Source organism: Cimex lectularius, unplaced genomic scaffold (assembly GCF_000648675.2).
Source record: "Cimex lectularius strain Harlan isolate CLEC.00 unplaced genomic scaffold, Clec_2.1 scaffold16, whole genome shotgun sequence".
Taxonomy (NCBI): Eukaryota; Metazoa; Arthropoda; class Insecta; order Hemiptera; family Cimicidae; genus Cimex; species Cimex lectularius.
In genome coordinates, this window is record NW_019392679.1 from 2,287,780 (window position 1) to 2,309,691 (window position 21,912).

Genomic DNA, 21,912 nt, shown 5'->3' on the forward strand with positions numbered 1-21,912 from the left:
AAGAGGTCACCAGAATGTTCATCGTAAGCGATAAAACCATTCATTCACTCTAGCTCGACTTGAGAAGAATGCTGAGCAAATGGGTTCCACATAGATTGACAAACGTTCACAAATTATTTAAAGAATTCTTTTTTATATATATCGCAAAAGAAAACAAAAATAAATTGTTAAATTTCAATTTCAGACACATCGAATAACAAAACGTGGATGTTTGAATCTCCTCCTCACAACAGTGGCAGCGGCAAAGTTGAATATGAGTCACCGGGGCCCAGCGAGGACAGGGTGGCCGATCAGCCCGTCTTGCAGTCCCAGCCCCAGACAAATATGTTCCTTCGCAAAAGGATCCGCAAAATCAAACAGGGCATGAAAAAGTACGCTTCCATTCCCGGGAATTGTATTTTTTTAGTCGTGAATTTTCCTATAAATTTTATTTCTGTTATACAGGTACAATTCGCAATTAACGATACTCAAGAGGGAGCTACGGTCATGCAAGTCGAAAATGGCGGATCAGCAACAGCAGTTCCATGAGTACGCTGCTAGAATGGATGATTACGATAAGAAGAATGAAGAGACTTCAAGAAAATTTAGCACCCTTCTTCAGGTATTTTTTTTTTTTTTTTAGATCTTTAAATACATATTAATGCTTTAATTATGATTTTGTTTTAAAGGAATTAAACAAGTGTAAAACAGAGCTTCAATATTGGAGGTCAAAATCGCCCTTGAGTACGCTTTGCGTCGCTTGTAAAGCGTCGACAAGCGCGCCGACGGGGGAATTTCAGTTTTTTGGCCTTTTTGATGAGCCGCAGCCTTCGACGTCGTCGGCCAGCGACGAGATGCCCATCTCCTGGAAGGCTTCACCCAGCCCAGTTGTCGTCAAAGAATCCAACGCGGACGAAGAAGAAGTCAAAGCTAGGCAGATCGTCGGTGCAAAGCGCAAATCGACCTCCGACGAGACGCCCACGACGCACAAAAAACAGAAAAAGACGCGTTGTTTCAAAATGCGAAGTAAATGCAGCTAGAGCGTCGCCGAGCTTTATAACGTTTTCCTCTCCTCCCGATATGCTTTTTCACTTTAGAAAAAAACAAAAATTTCAAACGATACCGGACAATCTGTGAGTTTGTTTCTGTGTCACATTCGTCCAGCCAGTGACAAACAGGTGATATACGTACATGTATTTTCGAAGACTTGTTATTCACCTTACACCTTCAATCTGAAATGTAGTTTTGTATAGAACTAAACATATTTTCTTTTTATTTCTAACTTGTATCCCTTAGATGTACATACATTGAAATTCTAAAATTCTAAAACAAAAAAAATATTTAAAAAAAATAGAAAATTAAAAAAAGGATATGATTATTTTAATAAAGTGCTTTTTTAAGGGTATTTAGTTGAGACATCAGCTGATAATAAAAATTCTGAAATTCAGTGATAATATTAATGGAATGGTGCAAATAGAAAAAAAATGAATCTTTTTTGGGAACTTTTTTTGTCTCATTATTATTGTTTATTTTATTATTTGATCCATTATATTTTTTAGACAATTAATATTTGTTGTAAAGCAAGCTGGGTTTTTAGTAAAGACACGTTGAAATCGATGTTATTACAATTTGTCATACTTTGTTTAACACTATTTATTTCCTTTATTCTAATTTTTTTTTTGCTTTTTTTATTTATAAGCTTGTTATTTATACTTAATATTTTGTGGCATTGTATATAAGTAAATAGATTTTGAACTTAATTCAAGATGTAGTCTTATTTGTATATTTTTTAATCATCACATAACAAGATCGGGTAAATTAACGTTATTTTAAGGCCAATGGAAGTGTAATTACGAAGTTTCAAGACTTTTTTTTAAGTACTGGGCCGATGACCAGATGTTACCATTTAAACGTGTTCATCAATTAAAAAAAAAAAAAGTTTCTATAAAATATAGTGTATTGAAAATAATTGAAATTGTACCAATCTTTTACATCAGGTAAAAGTCTTGAAACGTTGTTGTTATACTTTAATATTACAATTTTTTTTCAAATTTCATTTCTTTCTTAATCTTTTGGATTTCTGTTTTGTTTTAAAAAACATCTGTGCTTAAAAAACACGAGTGAATCTTTAATATAAATACTATCGATCGATGTAAAAAGAATATTATATATATTAAAAAAAAAATTAACTAGAAGTTATAAATGTAATAGTCAGAAGAATAATAGTACTTTTTAAATTATAAATGTTTTTATGATTACACTTTGCGCTTTGTAGACCAGTGTTAGGGAAATGTTAGCTACTGGTAGTGGAATGTCAATGTTAGGTGGCTTAACATTTTTTAAATTAGGTTATTTGAAATTTATGGTTATTAAAAATCAACTGATCTCTGAGTTTTTTTATTTTGTTTTGCAAAGCTTAAGGCATTATTAGTTAAATCCTGTTAGCATTTTAATCTGGAAAAAAAATGTGTTCAGTTATTGCTTGTATATTCACCATGTTCAAGTAGATTTACAATTTTATTATTTTTTTTTTATTAAAAAAATTATTTCTGCTATACAAACTTTTTTTTTTCTTAGTTGTCTCTTTGTATGGATACGCGATAATTCTAAATGTATACTATTTTAAATATTAATGTGCATCCCAAGAGGATTGGTAGGAAGTAAACGTGTGTAAATCCCCCCCCCCCCCAATCGGAGCTTAAGTACGGTTTAATCATCTGAAAACCTCAAAGCTCGATTGTGCGTCAGCTTGAAACGCGCTCGTCCGCCAGCGCGGTAATTCTCATTGTGCAAGTATTACAAATTTTTTATTTTGAAAGTTTTTACTTTGGTCCGGCTATAAACGGTAAATCTGGATAATGGCAAATGGGGTAGTTAAAAGTAAAATTTTAAAAAAATTTATATTTCAGACTCTCTTGTGTACCTTAATGTATGTTAAGCCTTGAAATTAATGTTGTTATCGATGAAATTATCACCTTAAAAGATGTAATGAAAAATTCATGCACTTTATTTTGGTAGAATAAAATTATTGGTCATAATACATTGTTTTCACTATATACCCAACCCAGCCTACAAATCTTAACAATCATCCACGTTTTAATGTTTTATTTTTACATAAACAAAACATTGAAATGTTCATGTTTGATTTTTTTTCCTGATCAACGAAAACTTAACGTTAAAACATTAAACGTTTAAAAATGGCAAGTCGGACGCCCTAACAGCTCGGCCATCGGTTTCACGCAGACTACGAGCAGTAAGGACCTCAAAGCAGTTAAAGCAAGGGTGAGAGGCATTTTCGGGAGTTGATTAATACCAAGATTCCTGAGTGTCCCCCTTCTTTTTAGTACGCTCAGATGTGCATCCTCGTGGCCCAACTACTGTGCAGAAATGTTTCTGGTGTAGTTCCATGAGCATTTCCTTCGATTATTTTCGTGGCTTGAGGACTGAATCGAGCTTCTTATGCCATCGTAAGATTCAGAACAAATATTCCCTCTCATCAGAGGCCCATTTCGTGCACAGAGGGAAGTTTTGATGGCGACACCTGATATCCCATGTCATGGAGATGTGATTATACCGCTGTATTATTTTGAAATGATTCTGCAGGCACAAGTACAGCACATAGAAGAGTGTCTCCATATCAGCCCCACATCTATATTCGGCTGGTACGTTGGGATTTGTTCTTTTAACATTATTTTTCAACACTTGAATCCAATCTGACAGACTGGTACTGCTGCATCTCTCAGCGGACTGTCTTGTCCTTTATCCCATAAAAGGGGGTGTCCCTCAGGGCAACATCCTTTTACACCTCCTATTCCAATAAACAAATTTGACATACCTGCTCTCTAACATTGCTCTTTTGCTGACAACACAGTAATGCTACATTGATGAAAAAATCCAATTTTTATAAAAATCAAATCTATTTTATGTTGTTCGGATGAACTTGGTCGGAAATCAGTTAAATCCCCAATTCCTTTCACATTATTTTTCAATAATTAAATCCAATCTGTCAGACTGGTACTGCTGCATCTCTCAGCGGACTGTCTTGTCCTCCTTCCCATTCAAGCGGGTGTCCCCCAGAGCACCATCCTTACACCATTCCTATTCACAATAAACACATTTGACATACCTGCTCTCTAATGCTCTTTTGCTGACAACACACTAATGCTACAGCATTGATGAACAAATCCAATTTTTATAAAAATGAAATCCATTTTATGTTGTTCGGATGAACTTGATTGGAAATTGGTTAAAGCCCTCGTTCCTATTATTTTTGAACAATTAAATCCCATCTGACCGACTGGTATTGCTGCACCTCTCAGCGGACTGTCTTGTCCTTCTTCCCATTCAAGCAGGTGTCCCCCAGAGCACCATCCTTACACCATTCCTATTCACAATATACACATTTGACATACCTGCTCTCTAACATTGCTCTTTTTCTGACAACACACTAATGCTACAGCATTGATGAAAAAAATCCAATTTTTATAAAAATTAATACATTTTATGTTGTTTGGACGAACTTAGTCAGAAATTGGTTAAATTCCCCGTTCTTTTCACATTATTTTTCAACCATTAAATCCAATCTGACAGATTGGTACTGCTGCATCTCTCAGCGGACTGTCTTGTTGCAAGCGGGTGTCCCCCAGAGCACCATCCTTACACCATTCCTATTCACAGTATACACATTTGACATACCTGCTCTCTAATGCTCTTTTGCTGACAACACACTAATGCTACAACATTGATGAAAAAATCCAATTTATAAAAATCAAATCCATTCTATGTTGTTTGGAACTTGGTTGGAAATTAGAGGAATGTAGAAATAGGTCTGAAAATGTTCAAAGGTAAACAAAACAGTTTTTTTGCCAAACTTTAAGTGCTTCATTTTATTATAAATTTGTTTTATTTAATAATTTTTTTAATTTGGATACAAATTTGCATAAATGGAATGGTTTAAAATGCTGGAAAGGTGGAAAAAAATAAATAAAATCCATTTATTTTATTTCTATTTTTAATTATTTGGATATCTCTATGTACATACTAAGTGGACTTTTTTTAAATTTATGTCTATTATTTTATTTGTGATGTTTTATATTATATTTGAAAATCTAGTGCTCTGTTTTTGTTTTTTCTTTTTTCTATTTGTTTTTCGAATAAATAAAAAATAATAGCAAGCATCACTCCTATTACGAATAAAATTTGTGCTACTAAAGTTGCTTCGTATGTGACAGCGTCGCTTCCCTCCTTGCCTAGGCAGTGCGGTCGTTGATGGTGCCACTTTAAGTCTTCTCTGAGCAGTATACCGCTCTCACGTACAATCATTATACTGTGACATTATTATTTTTATTGTTACAAGTAAAGTAGATGTGTTTTATACTTACCCTTTATAAGTCAGCTCTCTAAAAGGTGATTTTTTCCTAATGACAGTCGTAGTCCACAAGAGAAGCATTTCTATCTCAGACAGTGCGCATTTCTCCGAAGTGCTGAATGATTTTTCTATCACCGTGTAAAGATTCGATTCCTGCCCGTACAACGCTGTGCCCCCTTTTTGTACCATTTCAATTCCAGTTGTTAAATTTATAAAGTTATCTTTGTCCGGAGTCGGGCCCTTTAAAGCTTTTTCATACGCTTTGGTCACCTTTTCACTAATGTTGCCCTGGAAAATGTTTTGTCAATTTAACTTTTAAATTAATAGCTGGCATACTTACAGTAAAATGTGTCCTGTGGTAAGACAGATTTTCAGCATACAGTTTTATAGGACTGTCGATCAATTTATCTATACTGTTTATGTTTTTTGGTAATGGCGTTAATAAAAAACCGACCAGCTCTGCTCCGTAGAAAGAGTAAATAAGTAAGCTCATTAATTCCAAGAATATGCTAAGTACTCTTGTAGATAATCTCAGAGAATCAACGTAAAGTCCTAAAATATGTTTAATTAAATTTAAAAATTAATTAATGATTCCTGATTACTGATTTATATCAGCTCAAATCTGCACAAGCATGTACATACACGGAGCTGTGCTTATCACTTCTCGAACCTCTCCGGTAATTCCAGATTTTGTGTAATTTACAGTAAATCAACGATGAGCCTCAAGAATCCCCCAGTTGGCAGTCAGACCTTGCAGTTTGGGTTCTAAAGGCTATGCAGCTCCCAATGCATTCTCTTGCATGAAACCAATTCACCCTCTCACTCACTCTTAAATACATTCTTACTTGTTTACATAACAATCACTGAGAGTGGTGGAGTACTTGATACTCCTCAACCACCCTTTACACTTACTTATTAATATTCCATCCACACTAATAAATACATTCACTTTCATTACATACAAGAGGACAGAAAAATATAAATCCATTCACATTCTCACTCATTCTTAAATACACTGACAGGCAAAAAATTCCGCCTGATTTTTTTCATTTTGTCGATAAAAGAAAATTCTACCCTTAATTTGTCTCATTGTTTTTACCGATAAATATTTGTTTATGCTATGTTTTAAATTGGGAATATCAATTAGAGGTAAACACACTTAATCCTTAATCCAAAACAAGGATAAAAGATGTTTCAATGTTTAATTTTTACGGAATTTAAAATGTTTATTCAGTCTTATTTGAATTCTGAAGCAATAAACTGTTTAGTACAATTAATTAAGGTTTTTAGTTGAGATAAAAAAGTCAATGGCACGAGCGGGATTCGAACCACGATCTTCGGCTTGATACGCCGCAGTTCTACCACTTGAGCTATCATGACCTCAATCCACTCAGACACCAATTTCCCTTCTCAACCGCACCTTTTGAAATTTCTGCGGTTGAGATGGGAAGTTGGTGCCCAAGTGGATCGAGGTCACGAAAGGTCAAGTGGTAGAACAACGGCGTATCAAGCCGAAGATCGTGGGTTCGAAACCCGCTCGTGCCATTGACTTTTTATCTCAACTAAAAACCTTTATTAATTGTAATGTATTAATTGGTCAAGCAGACCACAAAATTAGTGAATTTAAACTGTTTAGTTTTCATCTTTGTTTAATTTCAATTTTTTAAACTTAAAAATGCCAATTAGTGCTGAGGATGTTGCGCGTGGTGTAGCACTTACTGATGATGGACATTCCATCAGGTAAGCGGCTATTGCCATCGGAAATCCCTATGAAACTCTGCGAGATGCGATTAGATGTTTTTGATAAACTGGGTCCTACCTTAGAAGGTGAGGTTTTGGACGCCCTAGGGTAACAGAATCACAGGATGACCGTTTTTTGACTTTGAGAATTTTGTGAAACTGGCAGCTTACTGATGATCAAGCGATTCGTCAGCTCCAGGAAGTTAGAGCTGTCTAAATTTATGAATGCACTGCTCGAAGAAGAATGAATCAGTATGGACTGATGGCTTTTCGCCCCGTAACAGGACCAGAATTGACCAGAACACCCAGAGTTGCACAGCTCCCACTTTCTCAAGAACACAGCCATTGATCATTAGACGATTGGTCTGCTGTACTTTTTACAGATGAGTGTAGATTTGCTCTATGATCTCCAGATGGGTGTGACAGTGTGTGGAAAAAACGAAATGAAAGGTACGAAGCCTGTAATTTTTCCCAGAGCCAACCTTTTCAAAGTAGCTCAGTGATGGTGTGGGCAGGAATTTCAATAAAGAGTCGCACAGAGTTAGCTGTTGTTCGTGGAGGTCTTTGACGGCCACTCGTTATGTGGATGAAATTTTGGAACATCATGCCTTGCCTATCCTCGATGAAATCAGCGACAATCCAATCCTAACGCACGATAATGCCCGTCCACATGTCGCTTGCATAGTCCAAACGTACCTTCAACAGCATAACACCAGGGTCTTAACCTGGCCAACCCTTTCTTCAGACTAGAACCCCATCGAACATTTATGGGATAACCTCAAAATATGAATAAGAGTACGTTCATCACTTCCTGATACACTCCTCCATCTTGAAAGTTCTCTTCGTGAAGAATGTGCTGACCTCCAGCAAAGAGTCATTTCCAGACTGGTTGAAAGTAAGCTGAGGTGTCTTCAAGCTTTAATTAAGGCAAGAGGAGGAACTTCACGATATTGAAATGTTAATTAAAACTCTAAAACAAAATTAAAACAAATTTTATCTGTCCGTCTTTTTAAAAAATTTTAAAATATATTTTTGTTATTTTTCATTTTCCTTAGCAATTGAAATTTTTTAAAACTTTTTCAGACAAATACTCAATTATTAAATGTTAAAAAACGTTAAACTTCATTAATATATAAAAATATATACAAATCAAGTTATATTACAAGTGTGCAGAATTTTTTGACTATCAGCGTACATTCTACCCTATTTACATGCCATTCACTCAATTAGGGTCGTGGAGTATTCCATATTCCTACATCAACCTTTACACATATTACATAGCTAAGGGTCGATGGGTACTCAATACCTTCCGCCCTCTTAAATAAATGTTCACACTAATAAATACATTCACTCCCAACACACCTACGGATCCAGAACGATAATTACTATACAATAAATAATCCTGTTCTTATTCTGATATCAGGTAGGAATCCTATGTGCTCTTTGTATGGAGCCAAGGAGGGGCACCTTTCAATTAGGTGGGACACATCGAGCAACCTTTCTTTTCATGGCGGACACATCGTGGGCTTTGGCCCAAAACTGTCTGTGTCAACCTTGCATGGCTTATTCTTCATCAGGTGAGGATGATCCTTCTCAGAGTCAGATGGTTCCGAAAAAAAAATTAATTAATACAACTGTTTACCTTGCTGGCACATGGTTCCAATGATGAGCAGAATACTGGCAGAAAAGCTCGCGTCGTTGGGTGGGTTATCCTTGATTTTAAAATTCCTAATCAGTCTTAAGATCAACCCGGCCAGCAGGATCATGCAGAACGTGCAAGCCCAAGAACCCATCGTAAAAGGCATTGCGAACGCGGAATAAGCGGCAAGCGTGGACGGGTGTTTGAAAACGAAACATGTTCTAAAAAATTAAATATTTACAATACAAATTTACCAAGTGGGCCTTGCTTCGAACCGACCTGAATTTCTTTAGAGGAGGAATGAAGAAAGAAATGCTCAACCGTTCTGAAAATATTCTTGAACAAGACAGGCCGAGATCAGCTTCGCCTAATTCTATCGCTCTAAACATTGTTCCTGGGTCAAAATGGCCCAAAGTCTTCCGATAATAACCCCAATCGTGTGTAGTATTAAATATTATTCTGTAATTATTTTTTATTTATTTGATAGATGAAAATTTATTGTTAAATACTACTTGATATAGGTCATATCAAATATACAACCTAAAATTGTATAATTTTTCTAACTGTTTGTGCACTGTAAATCCAAATCTTGACAGAACATCAAGCTGAGGATCCAATGTGAAATTTAATATCTGCTTTTCTGCGTCTATCTCTTTTTTTAGTTGCAGATTGGTCAGCTGTAATTTTATACAATGAGCGTTTAATTATTTATTATCGGTGATACGATTAATTTGCATCACTTACAACGATAGACCCTTTGATCCTGTGGCCTTTGAGATCGTTGCGAGGCAGTTTTTCTTTCATGGTTAATTTATATTCGTCCCAGAATCCAATCGAGTTCATAATTAGTGGGGAGAGTACATGAATTTTGTACAAATCATAAATTTTCCCTTTTCCCAATACGGCGACTTCACTGTCAAAAGGGATATCAACGTGTTCCAAGTAAGAGAAAGCGATTTCAACAGTCGGTTCATAAATCAAAATAATATTCGATGCATTCAGCATCAATCCTTGAGAAATCTAAAATAAAAAATTAATTTACAAACAATACTACAATGCATAATTTAATATTTCTTTGTTTGATAAACAAAACTACATACTCTGCAATTGCTTTATTTATTTTTTAATAATTAATTTTGTTTGAAACTTGCATTTCACAATTTCATTTCCTTTTTATGACAAACTATGTCAATCAAAAATAATTCTATCATCTCCGATCAACCTCATCTATCTATTCTCAATGTATATTCCAGTTATACTACAATCCTGCTGCTTCACTGAATGTCTCACCTCCATCTAGATCCAATTTAAATGTAAAAAGAAAATAGGTCAACTAATCCACCAATGAATAAGCAGGACTGACAAAAAGAAACTGAATAATTTTCAAAATTAAATCTTTTTAGCAAGGATATAATTTTTGAGCTTATATCATGAATTTCATTACCTGCATGGTTGGGTTATGTTTTTGAGATAAGAAAAACACTGCAATTAATTGACTACTTACCCAAAGATCCAACAACCTACCAACTCTTAAACTATTCCTAAAAAGACAATCCTATGAACAAAGATTTAACTTTGAATTACTACTATGGCAAAGACATCATTAAGAACAAATACAAATTACAAAGACAACTTAACCAATAAAGATGTATCTCTGATTTATTACTACTACAAAAATATCTCTAACTACAAAAACACATTTCAAACCAATAGACTATTTCTACAAAGACAACCCCCACCAACAAAGATGCTACACCGATTTAATTACTACTACAAAAACATCTCTAACACCAAAAAGCAGATTATAAACCAAATGAATATTTCTACAAAGACAACCTGATCAACAAAGATGTATCTCTGATTTATTACCACTACAAACATATATCTAACTACAAAAGCACATTACAAACCAATAGACTATTTCTACAAAGACAACCCCATCAACAAAGATGATACACCGATTTAATTACCACTACAAAATCATCTCTAACATCAAAGAGCAGATTATAAACCAAATGAATATTTCTACAAGGACAACCTGATCAACAAAGATGTATCTCTGATTTATTACCACTACAAACATATATCTAACTACAAAAACACATTACAAACCAATAGACTATTTCTACAAAGACAACCCCCACCAACAAAGATCTCTATCTACAAAAACATATTACAAACCAGTTGACTATTTCTTCAAAGACATCTCTAACAACAAAATCAGATAACAAGCCAGGTAACTATTTTCTACAAAGAAAACCCACCAACATTGATGAGCCTGATTTAATTAATAATGCAAACAACAGCTCTAACAAAAAAACAAACTATAAACTATTGATTATTCTTGCAAAGTTAAAAAATGTCTAGTTAGAAATAATTCTTAATCTGCGTAACTCTTACATTTCATTTATAAATTTTCATAAATTTTTTTAACCTTAACGACAAGCCAATGTTTTAGACAAACCTCCAGAAATATTTTTTTATGTTGGCTGCATCTAAAGTCGAAAAACGTTCCTACTGGGTGGTGTTTAGATTGAAAAACGTTCAACCAGTCTTCATTAGCCCTGAGCATACTTGACACCGTCAGCTTAGAGTTGTTGCCTTCCAGTGCCGTTTTCAAAAGATCTTTTCCATCTAAAATAAATAATTGAGAAAGTGTAAAATATATGCATGTCTGATATAATGGAAAGTGTCTACGTTTAGTATTTATTAGCAATTTATTAACAACGTTTTATTACACTAATAATTATTGTTTATTCTTAGTTTGAAAAATGTAAATAAATAAAACTAGCAATATTTCTCAGTGCTTCTCTCAAATTGTGTTTTTATCCCTTACCTTTTAAACTGCATACAAATCCGTTAACTGTGCCTGTATTTTTGTACATAAAATATTTTATGACCGTTTTGAAAATTGGCGAGATGCTGCATGCTGTTATGAAGCATGATATAAATAATAATTTTGAGAATAACATTTTTTCCTTTTTGTAAGCGAAGTTAGTTTATCCTACGACATATCCTCTTAGTTGTAGTCTTGAGATTGGTCTGTTTGAAGGACTCCGCTTGGATAAAAACTAAACAATCAATTGCGGAGTAAAAAATTATTTAGGGCAAATTAACGTGATTTTGACTGACTGTTTTTATAAAAACAAGTCTTAAAAGAAACAAAGATCTTTTGTTAGAGCAGTCTCTAAGAAAAAATTCTGTTTTGATTGATCATAATTCAAAGGAGATTCTCTTTATTTTCTTATTCCATTTTATCAAGCAGAAAATGTCACATTTGCCATGTCACTTGAAACGACCTGTATGAAATGGCAAGCCAAAAACGTTTTTCCTATTCATGTATTTAGTATTCATAATTGACCGTATTATATTAAATAATTATACTTTTATCTAGAGTTTTGGTTCATCATTTCTAGAAGTGCTGAATTTTTTAATATATTCAAAAACTGTTGTCACATATGAACAATGTTGGGGTTATAAACTGAGCGAGGCTAGACAAAGACTATTTCCATTTTTGCAAATTATATCCCTGACAAACGCAAGCAGTGTGAAATAGCTTATTATTTCACATTACATTACAACTAAGTGTAATATATTTTTATTCTAAAACTGTTGCCACAAGAGAGCGACGTTAGGGTATAAGCAGGGCGAGGCTAGGCACAGTCTCTTTCCATTTCTGCTAATTCTGTCCTCGACAAACGGAAACGGTGTAAAATAGCTTATTATTTCAACATTCCATTAGTGCAAATACTAGTGTAATAATTAATAGTGTAATATTTTACTTCTAAAACTGTTGTCACATGAGAGCGACGATAGGGTTATAAGCAGGGCGAGGCTAGACACAGACTCTTTCCATTTCCGCTAATTCTATCCTCGACAAACGGAAACGGTGTAAAATAGTTTATTATTTCACTATTCCATTAGTGCAAATACTAGTGTAATAATTAATAATGTAATATTTTACTTCTAAAACTGTTGTCACATGAGAGCGACGTTAGGGTTATAAGCAGGGCGAGGCTAGAAACAGACTTTCCATTTCTGCTAATTCTATCCTGGACAAATGGAAACGATGTAAAATAGCTTATTATTTCAACATTCCATTAGAGCAAAGTGTAATATTTTTCTTCTAAAACTGTTGATTGAAAATAGCGACGTTAGGGTTATAAGCAGGGCGAGGCTAGACACAGTCTCTTTCCAGTTTTGCTAATTCTATCTCCGGCAAACGCAAACGATGTAAAATATCTTGTTATTTCAGCATTCGATTAGATTCAAAGTGTGATACTATGAGTAATGCAAATTTAAATTGGAAAGGATTTTCATTCTTTATGTAATAATTGTTTTGGATTATTGTCAGAAAAATTCAAGATATTAAAATACAACGTTATGACGTCTCTTTCAATACAGGCAATCATCACCCCAGAAACAAGGTGACTCACCCAAGTACAACACGGTAATCAGAATGCACTCGCGAGGGGGGCTTTATGTAATACAGCAGCTGCATCCTTTTTGATCTCGTCGCCCATTCAAACAACCCCGCAATCCAACTATCATGGATATGCAAATCGGGGGAGATTTAAATCTCGTCCTGCCGACAGCGTGAAAAAGCGTGTCGAATTTGTTTGAATATGCCAGGCCGGTTGTAGTGCTTTTGATTGCCGTTCTGGATAATACTGAAGAGTGGTGCTTTTAACTTTATTAAATTATTAATCGTTTGATTGATTGAGTGTACAATGTAAAATATCCGTAGAAGTAGAATGTTTTATAACCTATTAATAAGCGTTTGCCAAGTGTTCAATAATTCCTGAAGTTTTCCTCGGCCACGGCTTGACCAGCAGCGATGCACAACTTGTTTTTAATATAGGCATTAAAATGATCAATGCTGATTAAAAAAGGAATTGGCGAAAGGTAGAAGGAGCAAGGACCGTCTAGGTATTGGCCCAAAGGCTGAAGTAAAGAAGTCATATTACATAAGACATAAACATTTATTGCCGATAGATTATGCAGCTGAAAACGATGGCGTATTGGTTATACACCACAACGGCCTGACACAGTTGTCACATGGGGGAGACACAAAATTGCAAAGTCTACGAAGAATACCGTGTCTTGACATATCAGGGGCATCGTTTTCTTTGCCTTTCAATGAAGATGGCACAACGCCGAAACGCGTTCGACCAGTCCAACAAGCCCGCGAGTGATGACGGACCCAATAAGTGACCCAATGCCGGTTCACCATGAGCTCATCAATTCAAACCATATTAAATTTTAAATTACCCTGACAGGCAAAAATTTCCACCCACTCGTTATATAACTTAATTTGTATATATTTTTGTATATTAATCTAAGTTTCGTGTTTTTTTAACGTTTAATAATCGACTATTTGTCTAAAAACTAAAAAAAGTAAATTGCTAAGGAAAATGAAAAAAAAAGATGGGCAGATAAAATTTGTTTGTTTTGTTTTAATTTTTTATATCGCGCATTTCCTCCTCTTGCTTTGATTACATCTCGAAGACGCCTCGGCATACTTTCAACCAGTCTGGAAATGTCTCTTGGCTGGAGGTTAGCTCATCCTTCACGAAGAGTCCTTTCACGATTGTGGAATGCACCAGGAAGTGATGTACGTGCTCTTATTCGACTTTTGAGGTTTTCTCATAAATGTTCGATATGTGTCAAGTCTGGAGAATGGCCAGGCTAAGACCCTGATGTTAAACTGTTGAAGGTACGTTTGGACTATGCAAGCGACATGTGGACGGGGGCATTATCGTGCATTAAGGTGGCCATTCACGATCACTCCAAATGGATGCCAAGCCGTACAGGTCCATTTGGAATGCCTGAAATTTGAGGGGGCATTCACGACCGCTCCACAGCCAGTCGCTCCGAACGTCAACCAGTGAATTACCTTATCAAAATGGATGACGATCTCTTGTGCTACTCTTCTGTTTATTTACATATTAAAAGCAAAAAATCGAAGAGGAAATGGTTTAAGGCACTGCTCCTGAACAGAAGCCGTAATACCCATATCAATTTGATGAAAGAACTTTCCCTTGAACCCGCTGATTGGAGGAACTATTTAAGGATGGATGAAACGTCTTATTTATTCATTATATTTAGTGTTCTATTGACCAAATTACTTCTTTCAATTATTTAATCTTTTTTGTAAGGTTTTGGTTGAAATGAAAAAGCTAGTGCCACGAGGAGGATTTGAATCCATGGCCTTCGGCTAAATACGCCGCTGCTCTACCACAAATGGTATCGTGACTTCGATCCTCTCCGACACCAAAAAATAGCAAAAAGAGAGAAAATTCGAAAGGTTGTAGGTTGAGATGGGGATTTGGTCCTCGAGTGGATCGAACTATCGAATAGCTCAAGTGGTTAGCTCAGCGGCGTATTTAGCCGAATGTCGTGGATTCCAACCCCCTCGTGACACTATTTTTTTATTTCAACCAAAACCTTACAAAAAAAAGATTAACGTCTTATTTACATCTCCAGCTTGTTACCCCCTTGATTAGAAAACAAAAGACAGTCATGAGAGAAATCATCACTACATGAAAGGTTGGCAACCACATTACGATTTCTCGCTACAGGGATGAACCAAAAATAACTTAAGTTCTATACTACGGTTTCTGATCATTGTTAGGGGTTATCAATACCTCATCTCTCATTGCATTTCTATCCTTTGTTTTGAAAACGTCGACCAACTGGTTGAGGATCGAATTTCTTTTATTTCTATCGTGGTAATATAATCATTGTCCACCACTTTCATAAACATGGTAAACTTTCATACAATTCAATCACCTCAACAATAAAATCTCGATTGGATGTCATTACCAATAATGTTTTCTCAGTGACAGAAAGACGGAGACTGCGCCAAAAAAACGAGGGTTTTCCCATTCATGACCAGGCCAGCGCGCCAAAATCCCCACCCTCCACGCCAGTTTTTCTCATTCTCGAACGCGCCATGCCGTCGTCGCGCCGTAGATATTCGGAGTGGTGCGATGGAGTTTGAACCGGTCGAATATTCGGCACAGCCGTGCACGCCAGTTCAGTTTTGCCATTGACGCGGTTTTTGGAACGGCGTCGCTCCGTTTGGACTGCTAGGAGCGATCGTGAATGGCCACCTTAAGAATAGCATTGTCGCTGATTTCACCGAGGATAGGCAACGCGTGATGTTCCAAAATTTCATCCACATAGCGAGTGGCCGTCAAAGACCCTCCACGAACAACAGCTAACTCTGTGCGACTCTTTGTTGAAATTCCTGCCCACATCATCACTGAGCTACGTTGAAATGGTCGGCTCTGGGAAAATCTACAAGCTTCGTACCTTTCATTTCGCCTTCTCCACACTCTTTCCCACTCATCTGGAGATCGTAGAGCAAATCTACACTCATCTGTAAAAAGTACAGCAGACCATTCGTCCAAGGACAAATGGCTTGCTCTCAAGCAAATTTTGCCGTGACACTGTGAGTTATGGTCAATTCTGGTCCTGTTACGGGGCGAAAAGCCATCAGTCCATACTGATTCATTCTTCTTCGAGCAGTGCGTTCATAAATTTAGACATCTCGAACTTCCTGGAGCTGACGAATCGCTTGATCATCAGTAAGCTGTTGGTTTCATAAAATTCTCAAAGTCAAAAAACGGTCATCCTGTGGTTCTATTCCCCTAGGGCGACCAGAATCAGGCCTTCTATGGTGGACCCAGTTTCGTAGGGAACTCCGACGGCAATAACCGCTTACCTGATGGAACGTCCATCATCAATAAGTCAACACCACGCGCAATATCCTCAGCAAGTTAAGTTTAAAAATTGGAATTAAGAAAACAACGATAAAAACTAAACAGTTTATTGCTTCAGAATTCAAATGATACTGAATGTACATTTTCAATTTCGTAAAAAGTAAACATTAAAAAATCCATTAAATTCACTAATTTCGTGGTCCGCTTGACCAATTAATATATTTCAATTAATTAAGGTTTTTAGTTTCAGTTTTACTTCACTAAAGCTCTCCGTCGTCATTTCATTTGTCGCCGAGAATCCAATCCGATTACACGGCATTTGAAAAATGACAAAAAGGAGGGAAAATTCAAAAGGTGGGGTTGAGATGGGAAGTTAGTGTCCGAGTGGATCGAGCAGCGGCGTATCAAACCGAAGATCGTGGGTTCGAATCCCGTTCGTGCCATTGACTTTTTTATCTCAACTAAAAACCTTAATTAATTGTAATTAAAAAATCCTTTGTCCTTGTTTTGGATTAAGGATTAAGTTTGCTTACCTCTTTAATTGATATTCCTAATTTAAAATATTGCAAAAACAAATATTTATAGATAAAAACAATGAGACAAATTAAGGGTAGAATTTTTTTATCGACAAAAATAAATTGGGTGGAATTTTTTGCCTGTTATTGTATTTTTCGACCTAGTACCACAAAAAAGGTTATAGAAATGGTGAATGATGGAGTGAGTGTGGTGTTCAATCCTTTTTTTTTAAAAAAAAAAGATAGTTCCTACTGACAGAAAGTGTTTTCCAACGATACGGATTTCGAGCCCCTTAGCTCATCATCAGGTTGTAGAAATCCTTCAAACTGATGAAGAGCTGAGGGGCTCGAAACCGTATCGTTGGAAAACAACTTTCTGTGAGGAGGAACTATCTTTTTTTTTCAAAAAAGGAAAAAAGGTTATTCTAGTTATAAGACCATACTTGGCTCAGTTTATGCCATTCCTTGTGATACGGATGGAAAAATCCCGGTCGGTCTTTCCACATATAATTTCCGTTCAATAAAAAATGAGCCAAACTGACAGAGAGCCGGGAAACATTCACAAGACGAACTTCTGATTAATAAAGAGATATCTTGAAAAATACCGGGAGGTGTAACAAGAACGTGAGAACAGGCAATAAGAACAAAGTTGATCAACTTAAAGTCCGACAAAACGATTGGGCAACGTAAAACTCCGTAAACTTAAAAACTTTTCTTGTTTATCTACTCTTTCGACAGTGATAGAAAGTCTGGCCAAACGAAGCCAATGTAAATAAATAAAACTCTATTTCGACACAGGGGAATTTAGAGTACATTGTTTGACGACATTAGTTACGATATCTTCATCCTGGAAATAGTTCAGAAACTCATTTATTACAAAACCCTTTTGAATGGATATGTTTGGATCGTTCTTTTTGCAAATAATGTCCACCGCATCCTGAACAGTTATCTACAAAATAATACATCAACATGATATCCTTTTCTCAAAATTCGGCCTGAATGGCCAGTTCAATTGTGGCTGAACGCCCTTCCATTGTCTAGGGCAGCTCGTGCGTAACAGCGATTACACCAGTCGGGTGGACCTTTTTCATGAAAGTTGACTTTGTACTCGCAGATAACACGTCCAAGTAATTTCCCAGGTGTTTCTTTGTACATAGAAATACACAGGATCTGTTATAACCACGAGGTCTAAACTCGGGATGGACGATAAAGTTTCCCTTGGACAAATGTCATGCTTGTCTTTTGCTCGGTTTGGCATTCTAAAGCGATTTTCCTTTTTTGTATATTATAATAATCCATTATTAGGTTTTTTAACTTTTAATACCTCTCTAGAATATTATTTTTTATGTTTTTATTACCCTTTTTGATTAAATATCGGAAAACAAAATATTTCATAGATTACAATTAATTAAGGTTTTTAGTTGAGATGAAAAAAAGTCAATGGCACGAGCGGGATTCGAACCCACGTTCTTCGGCTAGATACGCCGCTGCTCTACCACTTTGACTTTTTTCATCTCAACTAAAAACCTTAATTAATTGTAATGTAATAATTAGTCAAGCAGACCACGAAATTAGTGAATTTAATATTTCATAGAGTGACAAACGGGGTTCTTGGAAAATCCAATTAAAATGAACGCGTGGTGATTAGTGACCGTTAATCGATAATTATTCAGAAATCGTGAGATGCGGTCTGGTGTGATGTAGATTTCAGAAAAACATTTTCTTTATCGTGCCAACGTTTCGATCTTCATTGAGATCATCTTCAGGGCTCAACACGACACGCAAAAATGGCCCAATTACACTTCGAGCCCTGAAGATGATCTCAATAAAGATCGAAACGTTGGCACGATAAAGAAAATGTTTTTCTGAAACCTACATCACACCAGACCGCATCTCACGATTTCTAAATAATTAAAATGAACATTAATTGCCAATCGAGGTCTTCAATTGAAACATAAACTCGTTTTATGTCTTGATGCACGAAACAGCTTTTCTTAAGTAAGAGGGTTATTGGTCTGAAGGAGCTAGGTTTGATCTACTGGTTGGGACATCCTGCTCGATCGCTGATATCTTATATACAAAATCTTTTTTTTTTATTGAATTGAAAACCATCCCTAAACAATTCTTTGGATGAAATGTTCACTTTCCTTTTAAGGAGAAGCCCCGGCATGTTTCCAGGTCCGACTTCTCTACGGGCCCTTTTCACTTTCCCAAACTTTTGCAAGTGGCGATTCACACTTGACAGTTACTAAGTTGATTCGACGGTTGACTAGGGGTTCAATAAAGTCTGTGGAGTCTCACGCGACAGGTGGTCGAAACAAATTGTTCGTCAAAAAAGTGGAATGAGGTTTAACGATTTAACAATTAGAAATGAAACAATACAACTTGGGTATTTTATTAAAATTAATTAATTAGTAGGTCGTACTCCCTGTGTTAGTCGGTTCGGGGGAGAGATAGGTCCGGATAGGGATAAGAGAGGCGGCCACAAGGCCTACTGCACCTCGACCTGAATAGATCTATTGTGCTCCTCTATTAATTATAACTCACTGGCCAGCTTCAGGCTGTTAACCAGTCTCCACAGCTTTGCCAATGGTTCTTTGGTGGAGGATCTTGCTTGTGGTTTTTCTTGTCCTAGTTGCAAGAACCTGCACCTAGATAGACCTTTGCAGAAACATAAAATGTGTTGTGTGGTCTCTTCTTCTTCCTGGCAATAGTTGCACAGTGTTTCTTCTGTTTGTACTCCTTTCCGGTGCATGTGCTTTCTTAAGTGGCATTGTCTTGTCAGTAGACCAACCAGAATCCTGGTCCGGTTGCGGTTGTCTTCCAGTAATTCTTTTGTAAGTTTTGCTGAAGATCCTTCTATGAATTTCTTTGCGTGCCTCAGACCTGTGGTATTGTTTCACCAGGTTTTGGAATAATTAAGGACCCATGTAAAGATGTATCCTCTTTTGTGTAAGGCTGCTAAGCCGCAGTACTATTCTGGGCCCAGAGAGTCAATGTTGGCCCCCTTTTTGGCCGACATGTCAACCTTTTCGTTGCCTCTATGTCCCGAATGTCCAGGGACCCACGCAAGGGTCACGTCATTAGTGTTTTTGACTTCGGTCAGGGCCTCCATGCATTTCCAAACACTCTTTGCCTTCGCCTCGCATAGGGATAAGGCCCTGAGAGCTGCCTGGCTGTCAGAGAAAATGGCTGACTTCCGGGAATGTATTCCTAACCTTTTTATTTCTCTGGCACATTGTTCGATCGCGATGATTTCAGACTGGAAAACTGTAGCATACTTGCCTAGGTTTACCGCCAGTTCGGTTTTGGGTTTCATCTCAAAGACCCCCAGCTCCCGTACAATTGTCGGTTATGGAGCCGTCAGTATACCCAGTACGAATTTGCCTTTAGTGCTGTTCCCTTGGCCGTTCGTCCCGTTCTGGTATTAGTACTTTGTACTTCTTGTTGAAGTTGTACTTTGGAGTAGTGGCATCAGTTGGCATACCTAGAATGGCATCAGTTTCCATTGTTTATATACATCCTATCCTATCCTAGCAGATGGTTGTCCATTTATGGTCCTGTGGGCTCCTGTTCTGGCTTCTCCTTGGATTAAAATGTGAAGGTTTAACAAAGCTTCGAGGGCCGCAGTTGGCGTTGTGCTCACGGCACCAGTGACAATGAGACACGCTTGTCTTTGGGTGCCACTTAGCAGCCTTGTTGCTTTGACCAGAAGAGTTTTGGTCCACCACACCACCGACCCATATGCCAACATTGGTCTCGGTTCGGGTTAAATAAGGTATAGACGACTTTTTCCTAGTAGGCAGCGGACTGAGGCAAGGGTGTCTTTTGAGCCCTTATATGTTTTCCCCGTTTATTGTCTGAACATTTTGATAGGATCGACCGTTTTTGAGTTATCCCGACGGAAGACGCGTGAAGGGGGTATGCTTTTTGTAAGAACAAGTTAGCCCTCCCATGAGAAAGTTATATTGAATCTGTTACCACCACGCGATTCCTAGCCAAAATGAACTTGGGGCTTGTATAAGACCCTTTTATGCTAAAGTTAATCGTTTCGGAATTAAATGGGTAGACTCTAGAAATTGATACACCTTGGCTATGTCTTTTCCCCCATTGGGTAGTGGACCGAGGCAAGGGTGCCTTTTAAGTCCTACATTGCTTTCCCCGTTTATTGTCGACCAGTCTGTCCTCGAGAAATTGAAGTCCACATAAGTGGGAGTTTTTATCTGTGTTTTATTTATCTCTAATCCTTTCAAACGGACAAAATATAGTAAGATAATTAATTTAAGAATTATCTAAGAGGTAATCAAAAAATATTAAGGGCTACTTGCTCTCAGTGCAGTTTGGACGACTGGTATGGTTAAAGGAGGCTAAAGAATGTTTTGAATTTTCCCCCAACAGAAAAATAATGTGATGTAATAATAAATGTATTATAATATGTCGCTAGACAGAAAGTCCACTAAACTACTTTATTTAATGTACATATTTGTAAATAAAAATTCTGTTAAATTCTGAAAGCAATAAAATATAATATTGTTACAAGATTTGAAAATTCTAAAGGTATTCATATACTGTAAAAGGTGGTATTGCAGTTATTCATTTTCCAAGACGACTTAATCATGAAAATAATAATAAACGTATAATATTTATATAAAAAGGAATCGAAAAATGTACGATTGAATCAAATCCGAGAACGAGGTTTCAAAAAAAAGTCCGACAGGACGAATCCAATTTTCCCCACTCGATTTTGAGAATTACAACCCATGAAAACGAGATAAAAGTTTATGTGTTTTTCACAAAACTGTTTTCCCGTTGTACAAATAACACGGCGAAGAAGAGGACGAGGAGGTAAGAAACATCCCAGTATAATCATAAAACAATTACCGAGATACGAGTTTGAGAGTGACAGGGATGAAGGCCATTGTTGAGCGTAAAGGGTGGATGAAT

The 21,912-nt window shown here is 36.6% G+C and overlaps 2 protein-coding genes across 4 annotated transcripts in view; one reads left to right on the top strand and one right to left on the bottom strand.

The window, feature by feature from the left end:
• Positions 1-3,017, top strand: part of LOC106661489 (F-box only protein 28) — a 24,988-nt gene extending 21,971 nt beyond the window's left edge. For all 3 annotated transcript variants that reach the window (XM_014384931.2, XM_014384933.2, XM_014384930.2), the window contains exons 6-8: positions 185-371; positions 445-601; positions 669-3,017. In XM_014384931.2, the coding sequence (XP_014240417.1) occupies positions 185-371; positions 445-601; positions 669-1,019 (695 nt within the window). In that variant the 3' untranslated portion in view covers positions 1,020-3,017. The remainder of the gene's footprint in view (positions 1-184; positions 372-444; positions 602-668) is intronic.
• Positions 1,272-11,615, bottom strand: LOC106661288. Its single transcript, XM_024225590.1, has 10 exons — positions 11,563-11,615; positions 11,191-11,360; positions 9,471-9,746; positions 9,267-9,403; positions 9,006-9,185; positions 8,730-8,947; positions 5,688-5,899; positions 5,361-5,635; positions 5,087-5,305; positions 1,272-1,302 (listed from the first exon to the last, which is right to left on the bottom strand). Exons 1-10 carry the CDS (start codon positions 11,609-11,611, stop codon positions 1,272-1,274), a joined length of 1,767 nt encoding a protein of 588 aa, XP_024081358.1. The 5' UTR covers positions 11,612-11,615.
• Between the last annotated feature and the right edge of the window lie 10,297 nt (positions 11,616-21,912).

Coding starts and splice junctions, on each gene's coding strand:
- LOC106661288 (XM_024225590.1), bottom strand. CDS start 11,611: ATGTACAAAAATACAGGCACAGTTAACGGATTTGTATGCAGTTTAAAA. Junction 11,361..11,562: donor ATTTGTATGCAGTTTAAAAG/GTAAGGGATAAA, acceptor TATTTATTTTAG/ATGGAAAAGATCTTTTGAAA. Junction 1,303..5,086: donor AACAAAAACAGAGCACTAGA/TTTTCAAATATA, acceptor TTTTTGTTTTAG/AATTTTAGAATTTCAATGTA.